The sequence below is a fragment of the Pteropus vampyrus genome, unplaced genomic scaffold (genome assembly GCF_000151845.1).
Source record: "Pteropus vampyrus isolate Shadow unplaced genomic scaffold, Pvam_2.0 Scaffold16, whole genome shotgun sequence".
In the NCBI taxonomy this organism is placed as follows: Eukaryota; Metazoa; Chordata; class Mammalia; order Chiroptera; family Pteropodidae; genus Pteropus; species Pteropus vampyrus.
Genome location: NW_011888797.1, coordinates 6,717,103 through 6,728,340, shown reverse-complemented (window position 1 = coordinate 6,728,340; position 11,238 = coordinate 6,717,103). Strand labels below are relative to the sequence as shown.

General features: G+C 49.3%; 1 protein-coding gene across 2 annotated transcripts in view; it reads right to left on the bottom strand.

Annotated features, from left to right (window-relative positions):
• The window catches only part of BTBD11 (BTB domain containing 11), a 354,686-nt gene that overhangs the window by 3,452 nt on the left and 339,996 nt on the right, over positions 1 to 11,238 (bottom strand). For both annotated transcript variants that reach the window (XM_023527347.1, XM_023527348.1), the window contains exons 14-17: positions 8,990 to 9,092; positions 6,794 to 6,875; positions 2,981 to 3,049; positions 1,236 to 1,349 (exon numbers count right to left, since the gene is read on the bottom strand). In XM_023527347.1, the coding sequence (XP_023383115.1) occupies positions 1,236 to 1,349; positions 2,981 to 3,049; positions 6,794 to 6,875; positions 8,990 to 9,092 (368 nt within the window). The remainder of the gene's footprint in view (positions 1 to 1,235; positions 1,350 to 2,980; positions 3,050 to 6,793; positions 6,876 to 8,989; positions 9,093 to 11,238) is intronic.

Sequence of the window (11,238 nt, the reverse complement as noted above, 5' to 3'; positions counted from 1 at the left end):
ACCTGATTTTTCACAACGGGCAATGAGAGTATTATTCACATCCGTTCTCTCTAGAGCCACGGATGTCAGAGGCAAGGGTACTGAGCTCCAGGTATACAGAAGAAAGGTTGTTTGTTTGTTTTAAGTTAATTCCTGATCTTATTTCACTGTTTCCTCCTAGCGAATGTTAATCCCCTGTCCTGAGCACGTAAAACAAAATGAGTGGCATATGGGCAAGTTATTTTAATCTTCTTGGTTCCAGTACCCCCACTTGTGAAATGAATTGGATGAAATCAATGGTTCCAGAAAATGGAAGTGAAGATCAGTCTTAGGGCTGAAATCACAACGGTCACCTTGAGATCTTGTTAAAAATACAGATTCCTTTGTCCCACTGCAGGGACACTGCTGGGGTCATTGGGGTGGGGGTGGGGGTGGGGGAAAGAGATCTTCAAATTCTCCCCAGGTGATTCTGTTTAGTAGTCAGATGTTGGATCCACCTATCCATGGATCCCTCCAGGGGTGACAACCAGTTCTCAACCTTGGCCACATTCGAGAATCACCTGGGTAGCTTTTAAAGAAATACCTTTTCCCAGGCTCCACCCCTAGAGCTTGATTTGGCTGCTGTGTGACAGGTCCCAGGCATAGAGATTTTAGGTGAGAGCCCAGGTGATTCTCCTGGGCAACAGTGCTGGGAACCACAGATCTCAAGTTCTCACTGTCGAGCATGCACCAGCATCACCTGGAGGGCTTATGAAGCCACAGGTGACTGGGCCTCACCCCGAGGCTGGGATTCCATAGGTCTGGGGTGGGGCCCTAGTATTCACATTTCTAATTTCCTGATGGTGCTGATGTTGCTGGATTGGAGCCACACTTTCCAGAACCTTGCTACTCAAGGTGTGACTTACACCAGCAGAAAAGACTTGTCCTGGGAGCTTGTCAGAAACATGGAACCCGGGGCCCACCCCCGGCAGGCCGCGTCCGTCTGCAGTGTGGTTCACATACGCACAGTAGGGTTTGGAAAGCACTGTGTGAGAACAACTCTGCTTTGGAAACTTCTGGGTTTCTGCTTTCATTGTAGTCTGGGAGGGAGGGATGGAGGGAAAGACCTTTTCTCGAGTAGAAAGCAGACTTTGGAAGGTGTGTGGGTGGGTCAGCCACGATTGAGCCGGCCCATCATTCGCTCTCCGCTGGACTCAGTGTGTCTGCGAACGTGAGTGCGTGGTATAAGCTCGGGGCAGCCAGGGTGGGTGGATTACCTTGGCGTGGTTGTAAATATCCACACAGTTGTCCGTGTTGATGCCTTTTGCACAGATAATCTCACAGTGTCGCTGCAAAGCCTCCAGCTGAAAAAATTTAGCCGCAGACAGAAGCTGAAAACCATAAAAAGAGCCTGTTAGAGGTTGGGAGGTGGAAGGAAAGGAACGACAGGTGAGAAAAACCCTCATCTTCCACCTGTCCCAAGGTGAAAGGACTGGAAATAGGGGCGGTACTGTCACTTTAAAGCACCAGGTAACGCTAGAGGAAGAAGACACAGAGATGGAACTATCGTGGGAGTTAATGGCAGAGGGGAGGGGTGGAGTGGAAGTCAACCACATTCACATCTGTTATAGCCAGAGGTCAAGCAAAAATGCCTATAATTGTTCTGTCCAGAAACAAGGGTGAATGGTATTATTTAGCAGGATGAATATCAAGGTGGCTCCAGGTAGCCACTCAAATACCACCTGCTCAGAGAAGCCTCCCAGACCGACCCACCTCAGGTCGCCTCCCTCCATCACTGTCTGTGCCCCGTCTTTTTCTTCTTCACAGCTCTTCTCACACCAGACACGATGTCATGCCTGTCGCGAGGGCAGGGAGCTCTGTTTGCATCACCGCTAGACCCTGGCCCTGAGCACGGCAGGTGGCCAGGGAGATGCTTGACAAATGTGTGCTAGAGAGCAACAGGCTTGGGGGAAGGGAAGAAAGCGAAAGCAAGAACTCCACAGAGCAAAGAAAAGGGATCAATGGGCCACACGATGAGTGCACAGCCGCACGGCACCCACCGTGTGCCAGGCGTTGTTCTCAGTACCTTACACACACAAACTTAAAATCCTGAAAACCCAATGAGGTGGATATTATCACCTCCATTTTACAGGTGTGGAAACTGAGGCTCAGAGAGGTTGATAACTTGTCCCAGATCACACAGCTCAGAAGGGGCAGAGCTTGGATTTAAACGCAGTCTGGCCCAGAGTCCACGTATAACGCCTGCGTGGGGTCACCTTGTGAACTGATATCTCAGACCTGCCAGGCACCCTGGACTTCAGACACCTGGACGGCGTCCTGGCTTTTTTGCTCAGGATTATCGGAGTGATTTTGGTTTCTGGTTCAAAGCTCCCAGCTTGGAGCACGAAAATCAACAAAGGTTCCGCTTTTAGGAAGAAGCGGGGAAAATCTTAGCCTTGGACAGAAAAGAGCAGGAACAAGTCCCCCAGAACAGACTGAATGACCAAAGGCATGCTGGAGACAGCAGACAGCCAGGGTGCCATGCTGCAGGAGAGAGGGATGCTCAACCTGAGGGAACCCACCAGAGCTTTGTAAGTTGCTCTCGGCTGCTGGTCAGTGGACAGTGCTGTGATTGGAGGAAGGTTTTCAGACAGTATAAATCTCTTACAAATGACAGGGAGGAGAGGTCTTCAAGGATAGTTCCTGATGATGATATTTAAACCCCAGCTGTGTTTGCAGCCTCAGCCTCTTCAGTAATTTTCCTTTACCCGACGCCTCCAAAGCCAGTTACATTGGGTTTTGACTCAGTTGCTACTGAAAAGGATCCAGCTAGTGCAGCAAACACCGCAGCCTTCTAGGGGGTGTGGAGAAGCTTCTTGTTTGAGAGATCTAAGAGTCAGGCAGGATCCCAAAGCCTGCATCCAACTGGAAACTCAGCATAGGGTACCCTCCACTTGCCAAAGTGAGCCTGTCACCTGAGTTCACAGAGGTCCTCTCTACCAAGACAGGATGACTTCCTTACCTCCATTATCTCGTTGTTTTTAATGAGAAGTGACTCTGGGCCCCCGTAGTAGAGATACTGCATGACCAGCTGGAAGAAAGGACACAGTAAGCAAAGCGTCAGTGGCACACAGGCATAATCATCTTAAAGCCTTATTCAAATCAATTTATTCCCCAGCACCTCTCTTTTATAAAGCCCAAACCAATAATAATAACAGCCTTAATAATAACCGCCCCAAACACAGGGCCTCTCCAGTGACAAAACTTTTTCATCATGTTATCCCATTTCCTCCAAGTTGGGCCATGGACTTGAAATGCTGCTCCTTGATGGAAATCCTGGGGCCGATGGAATTTAAATTAGGCTGTCCCATGCCCCCATCACACTCTGCCAACACAAGCCTTTCCAGCGAGGGGCGAAACAACCCGTCATTAGGCTGGAAGTCCTGTTTATGGAGTTATTTTTCTTGGCAGCTGCTAACCTGCTTGAAGTAGGAATTCAAATGGCATCCACAGCCTCCAGGAGGCCCCACGTCCAGGTGCAGCCTCAGCTGCATCTGGCTCTTGCCCGAGTGTGATGTTAAATAGTCTTGGGGGCAGGAAACTCAAAAGCAGCATTTACTAAAATTCATTTACTAAAATTCTTCTGTCAGCACGGGAGTGAAGTGAACAGGGCCCTGGGAGCCTCCTTCTGGGTTGGATTTGGCCTGACTTGGCCTATTTCAAGCCACAAATGAGGCTTTTCTTGTTTTATGGGGAAGGAGGCAGGCACAGGGGAAAGTCCTCAGGGTCTGCTCAACCTTCCCTGCCAGGTACAGGAGCTCGAGGCTCTGTGGTCTCAAGCTGAGGCGTGAACCTCAGCTTGGCTGTGATGGTCAGTGGGAGCTTGGGCCACTTCCTTCACTTCTCTGAATCTAAGTCTTGTCTGTAAGGTGAAGAGCTAACCAGAGGGGCAGCTGGAAGGATTGAGAGAGACGGTACCAGCACTGGTTCTCGGAGCGGGGTCCCTGGACCAGCAGCACCAGCATCACCTGGGTTCTCATAAGAAATGCAAATTCTCAGGCTCCACCCAAGGCTTGTAGAATCAGGAATTCTGGGGGCTGGGCCCAGGGATCTGCATTTTAACAAGTTTTCTGTGTTTTAACAAGCATCCCTGCCTCTCTGGGGTTTTGATGCCCGCTGAAGTTGGAGAACTGTTATAACTTAGAGCACTGGGTCTCCACCTGGGCTGCACACTGGAATAACAGGAGGAGGGCACAGACTTCAAAATGCTGATGCAAGGGCCCCGCCAGATCCTGATCTAATTGGTCTGATTTATGGCCAGGACCTTGGGAGTTTCCCCCAGGTGATTCTAACATGCAGCCGAAGGGAAGAATCTCTGGCTTCGAGGCTTACACATAGCTAGCGCTCAAGAAATGGGAGCTGTTCTCATCTTTGTTCCCACTTACGAAAGGACCAAGTGCCTAGGCCTGGGCACCAGAGAGACTGGGTTCAAATCCTTGCTGTCACTAATTAGCACTTGGGGTACATCACTTACGGTCTCTGGGCCTCCGTTTCTCCATCTTTAAAAATGGCAAGAATAATCCAGATCAGGGCAGGCAAGCAGAGGTCAATGCCTCATTTATGGTTAGAGCCCCATAAAAGTTTCTCCACCGCCTTCCCCATCCCTAACCCTAAAACCAATTAGCACTTTCATGGGAACTTTCAAAACAAGTACTGCAGCCATTCCAGAAATGGCCGAGGCCACTTTGCTCTCAGTAGAAAATGTGGTGACAGGTTGGAGTGAGGACAAGGGGGGCCAGGCACTTGGATGTCTGGGGGTGTGCCAACTCCCCAGTGCCACCTTGAGGCTCCAGCATCCTTTCTGTGTGCCCCCCCCCCTACTCCAGTAGAATAGCTCCCCCAGGCTGGCCTTGGCTTTGGGAACCTGCTTCATCCCTTCTGCCATGCTTAGTCCAAAGTAACCTGTTCTCCAGGATCATGTGCTTAGCAGGGTGGTGGTTAATCAGTTACGGCTTAGAAAAACAACCCACTTAAAAATCACTGTGAAGCCCCAGATGCCAAGTCGGGTGTTTCCTCACGTTGTCCTACTTGCTAATCTCTGTAGGAACCAGCGGCACAGAGGTGATGATCATCGACTTGTTAAAAATGGAGAAAATGAGGCTCGGAGAAATGAGTGTCTTGCCCCGGGTTATTTGGGAAAGATCAGTTTGACGTTTCAACATAACCAAAGGAGTGCATCTCTAATGGTGGAAATACAGGCCCCTCAACAGGCTTTAGAGGCTAGTGCGAGGGCATGGCGTTTTTCTGGCAGCCTGCAGAACAGCAGGATCTGGGGTACTTGGGTCAATGGTGGAGGGAAGAACCAGCACCTGGTCTGCCTTCTCCCCACTTGGCTCATACTGTGTGGTCCCAATGTGTCTTTTCAGTCTCCAATATACCTTAAAACCCAGCTGACGGACTGATAATCACTTTCCCTTAATCATACTCCATGAATTCCCACTTTTGTGCCTTTGTTTATGATGTTGCTCCCCCTGGAACACATTCTCTCTCTTATCCACTAGATGAGGAAACTTAGGCTCCGAAAAAGATTGCGTGATTTGTGCAAGGTCACATGAGGGACACTGATGTGAAACGGGAACACAGCTATTTAAACAAGGAAATGCAGCATTTAAGTCCTGGGCTGCAGTTCTGTTCTTCAAGGTCTAGATCAGGACCTCCACTCATGACTTCAGTCAAGGCCAGCCTTGCCTCCTGCTTATCTCTGAGCTGTCTCATCAACCCTCCCAGAACGTGAGTCAGTTGAGGGCTGGCCTGAGTCTTACCCATGTGTATACTCTTTCCAGGGCTGCCTTTCTGGAACTGAACCACGGGAAACAAGGTCCTGTTCAGAATCCTATGAACTCCATCCCCAGGACACCCGCGTTGGCTTAGCAACCCTGGCTGGTGGGAGGATGATACTGAGGGACCACGTCCTCCTCTGCAGGCCACCAGGCTTCCTGCTCTGGATGAGACTCTGAGCTCTAGACGCAGGGCTGCAAAGCTGGCTTGGGTGGGGGGTGGGGTGGGGTGGTGAATTGCTATTAGCTGCAAAATTGACCTTGTGGGGCAGGACTTATGAATCAGGCATGAAGGCAGGTGGAAAAGGGAAGAAAGCTGTGGTGCCCCCTCAGAGATGCCACATAAACCAGCACCTATCGTCAGCGGCATAGGCTTCGCCCGAATGGAAAGAGACATCGTCACGTCATCTGGCCTTTGACAAAGAGACCTTCCTTTTCTACTTACGTTAGGTTTATGTTAGGTTCGGATCAATGTTGAGATGACACTGGATTCCTGATCACGCTAAACTCAAGCACAGTTCTGGGACTTCACACCTGTCCCCACTTTCTTAAGCCCGAATCTTTCCTATGGCTCATAGATTTCTCCTCAGCCTTCAGTAGTTCAGCTAACACCTCATCCAGGAAGCCTTCTGCCATTTCCCTGGTCTGAGCTGCCACAGCACATTGGCTCACCCCTCTCTCTCCCTCACACCCCACATTATACTATAATTAAGTAATTACTCAGAGTTATCCTTTCTGGACTGTGAGTCCCCAGGAGAGGATTGTTCTTTATCCTGTGTCCCCACATCCCAGCACAGTGTCAGGCACATAGTAGGTGCTCAAGTAATACTGTAGGAATGACTAGACGGTAAATGGGAAGGGCGGTGTGAGGAGGGGGGCCCAGACTGCCGGGGACTTACGATGTGTCGCAGTGGCTAATTTGCAGGCCAAGGACCGAAGGGAACCACCTGTGCCCTGTGCCCACTACCGCGGTGTTTCGGGCCCCTGCAGGAACTCACCTGAAAGATGGGGTACTTCACGTAACCGATCTCTATACAGGTGCTGTCGTTTGTGGGTTTGCTGGAGAGAAGTGCTTTGAACCTGAACAAGAACACAAAAAACAGAGAACAAGGCTCACAAACGCATCCACGGCTAGCAAGAAGCTCGGCTCTTTTATCGCCCCTGCGTGGCATACGACAGTGACATATCTGTAGGTTTCTCCGTTTAATTCTTCCTCTTGGTGTGATTCCATAATCCAATTTGAAGTTAACACTCAAGTTAAAAAAAAAAAAAAAGCAACTTTCTTTTCCAAGCAGGTGATTAGAAAAGAACGAATGCCTTTTAAACCCTTCCGCCTCGCGGGGCCCCCTCGCAAAGGCCGTCTCCTTCGGGGAGTCTTTCCCGAGCTCAGGCTTCACGCCTTCCTCTGGTGCCCACCTCTCTCTCTGGTCCTGTCCGCCCTCCACCCACACGACTTTTGCTCCAGGAGGGCGGGGACGTCTGCCGTTTCTGTCTCTGCTGCATCCTCAGAGCCAAGGTCAGTCTGGACGTGATACATCGTAGGTAATTAATCATGTTGATTACCTAATAATATGCCTATGGCCGACCTTCTGTCTGGGGTTTCAAATGCATCTTCCTGCCACTGACTAAACTGTATGCTCCTTGAGGGTAGAGACCCTGTCATTGGAACACATTGATATTCAATACACTTGGGAATAAGCTCTCTGGGGTTTTTTTTTAAATTAAACCTTTAATTTTAAAATAATTATAGATTTACAGAAAAGTTTCAAAGATACTACAGAGAGTTCTCGTTTACCCTCCCCGCACCGTCCCCCAGTGCTAACATCCCACACAGCCGTAGGACTTTTGTCAAAACTGAGAAATTAACATCGACATAATACTGGTCTGGTTTTTCTACAGTGTTGCAACTGGGAACTGTGCAAGGGACAGTGTATTATTCTTGCGGTGGCAAAGCAGACATCTAGGGTTTGTAGTTTGTTGGCACGGGTGGGTACTGTAGATGCCAGGATGCTTTTAGGATCCAGGGAGTGCTGATCACACTCATTCCTTAGCAAACTTCCTGGACGTGGATTCCGCTCCTGAGTTCCCAGTGCCCTCAGCCTCCGCTCGCCCCGGTCACCTGCCTCTTCCTCATTTCGGCATCATTCTCTCCTTTGCCCAGCTTCCCTGATCCTATTCAGGTCCTTGCATCACGTAGTTCTAAAGGGTCAACCGCCATCTCGTCCCAAATCGAAAGGAGAAAGGGCAGTGGCCGGGCTGGCAGGAGGGTGTTACGCTGCTGTCAATTCCGCAGTTAAGGGAAAGTGTGGCTCAGGACCTGTGTATTTCAGTGGCTCACACCACAGTTCCCCGGCATTTGGACAGCAGGCCTGTCATGTCTGCTGTGTGTGAGGTTTCGCGTTGTGCTCGGCACCAGGCACCTGGCTGAGAGAGCTAAGATCCAGTCTGTGAACTCACCGAGCTCCGCCTCCCAAGTGCTCTATCTGTCTAGAAGAACGGGCACCTCGTCAAAGTCACACAAAAGTGCTGCCGTTGACGCTGCTGGCTGCCCTGTATTTTATATTTTCTCTTCTTGTAAGCAAAAAGCATAACATAAAGTTCACCATCCTAAACTATTTTTAAGTTTAACGTTAAGTATATTCACAATGTTGTGCAACCAATCTTTAGAACTGACTCTGTGCCCATCAATCAATAAATCCCCATTCCTTACCCTCTGCTCGCCCTGGTCGCCTCCCCCATCCTCCCTGTCTCCATTCCCCACTCCCCATAGTCCCTGGCAACCACCATTCTACTTTCTGCCTCTATGAATCTGTCTATTCATATAAACGGAATCATACAGAATTTGTCTTTTTGTGACTGGCTCGTTTCACTTTGAGTAACGTCCCCAAGGTTCATTCATGTTGTAGCATGTACCAGAATTGCCTTTCTTTTCAAGGCTGAATAATGTATGTGTAGACCACATTGCACTGACTCATTCATCCGCTGATGGACACTTGGGCTGCTTCTACCTTTCGGCTACTGTGAATAATGTGGCTATGAACATGATGTACGAATGCCTTATATTCTGGAATCCTTGATTTTGAGAAGATAATCTGCCAGTCTAGTGAAGATACCACCAAAATTGAACTTCAGAGAATAGTAATAGCAACAGCCTCACTCCTAACTCAGCTGCTTTCCCAAGTGATGACACTTACCTTGGAGAGGCTGTAAATAACAGCACTCGGTGAGCATAAAACGGTCTTCCTTCTACCAGAAAGGTGACATCAGACATTTCTTTATTGTTGAGAAAATGAGGGTCTAGAGTCAGACAGGGAAAAAAGGTAGCTTTAGCAAAGAGAAAGGTGAAGTTTGGAGTCCTCTTTTGGAAAGTGCCACTAAGAGACAGTGACCCCACAGGAGCCAGAATCAATCAAAGGAACACTCAACTTGCTAAAATTCAGTTTTTCATAGGAACTCTTCACAGTTTATTTGTGATTAAAAGTAACATTTCCCCATAGAAGACTCACCCATAGCCTGAATTCAGATGACTTTCAGGTGCGAAAGGTAAACACCTGTCCTCCTTGCTTCTAAGAATGTACCCACCCCACTTTCATCTGTCATTCTTGGGCTCAGTGTCCTCCCTGCCTGATGGAATTGGTTGAGAAAAGCTGTCCCTTTGCCACTGTGTTCCAGGTAATCTGAAATCCAAGCCCTTTCCCTGGGTCAGTGAAAAATGAGCTATCTTCCCCTCCCCCTGCCCTCATCTCCAATAATAACAAAGATATAACTAGTACTTACTGAGCACTTACGATGTGCCAGGCACCATGCAAGCTGGCACAGACACACGTAAGCTCATTCAGTTCTGGGAGACAGGGACCGCTGTCAGGTGTTTAATCGAGACAACTGAGACACAGAGAAGTTATGGTGGCAGGTGGAGACGCCAGGATTTGAACGCAGACATTCTGATCAGCACTAGGATCTTCCAATTTGCCTGTCATTTTAGCCATTTAGACATGGGGCTGCTGAAGATGCTACTCTGTCCCCTGCTCAGCATTTCTGCCTTGTTGAGAACACCCATCCACACCCCCCTGCCCACTCCTATCCCTACTAGGCTCCACCTTGCTCAGTTTCTAAATCCATCCCAACCTAGGCAAGAGGGCAATATGGCTCTGACCTCTGGTGGGGCTGCCCGTTAGGTCACCTATCCCGCCAGTTCAGGGCGGACCTTAATGAGTCTCTAAATTGAAGATTACTCAAGTTCCTGAGTCTGAGGACCTACCAAATTCCTAGATCATGTGAAAAAGAGCAAACTGTTCCTTGCCCAGTGCCTCTTGTCCCTGTAGCTGGCACCACCATCTATCAGTTGACCAAGCCAGGGGTCCAAAGGCAACAGGACACCCTCCTCTCCTGGGTTCACCCAGATCTCGTCCACCACGCACACTGTCCTCTCTTCCTCCTCCGTGTTTCTTGAGTCCCCCCCTTCTCTCCACCCCCTTTGCCACTGATGTCACTTGAGCTACATCATCTCTTGTCTGGGGACTTGCAGGAGCCTCTGTGGGTCTCTGCCTCTAATCTCAGTCCCCTGAATCCAAAGGTCCACCTCACCGCAGCGTCGTCCTTCCTAAAAACAGACCTGATCACACCCCTCCTCTGCTATAAGCCTTTCAATAGCTCCCTAGCACCCCCAGGATAGAGTCTAAACTTCTTAACAGGGCTCCTTGTGAGGGGCACCTGCTGCCTCCTCCGGCTTCTCCCTAGTCACATTCCCCTGTCAAACTGTATGTGTGCCTGGGCCACATGTGGCTGCTCTCAGTTCTCCATTGGTACTATGTGCTTTGTCACCTCTGGGCCTCTGCATGTGCGGTTCCTTCTACCTAGAACACTCTTGCAAGCCCTTCCATACCTGGCATACCCCCACGTGGTCTTCAAGCTGCAGCGCAGACACACTCTTAGCCATGCCCGATTTCCCCGCCCATCCCAGGCTAACCCAGCATCCTCTAGCTGTGCTCTCCTAGTGCTGGTACTGGCTCTGGTGTAGCCTCATCCCTACAGTGTACCCACGCTTTGTCTACCTCTCCCTCTGGCCCGCATGCTCTGGGAGGGCAGAGCCTTGCCTGTCATTTTCATATCCTTTCCTCTGTGTCTAGCATAGAAGGAAAGTAGACTATATAGTAAGAGTGTGGGCTCTGAAGCCAGAAATCTCAGCTGTGTGACCTTGGGCAAGTTATTGAACCACTTTGCGCCTCAGCTTCCCTTCTGTAAAATGGAAATGGTAATACGTATTACATACCTACATCGTAGAGTTGCAATGAGCATTAAATGAATTAATTTATGTAAAGCATTTAGTAAATTGGCTGACATACTATCCCTAAATAAACATGACCGTTATAATAGATGCTCAATTAGTACTTTTTGAATGAATGAAAGAATGCCTTGACCCTTGCTTCAGAGTCTTGTCCTCGGG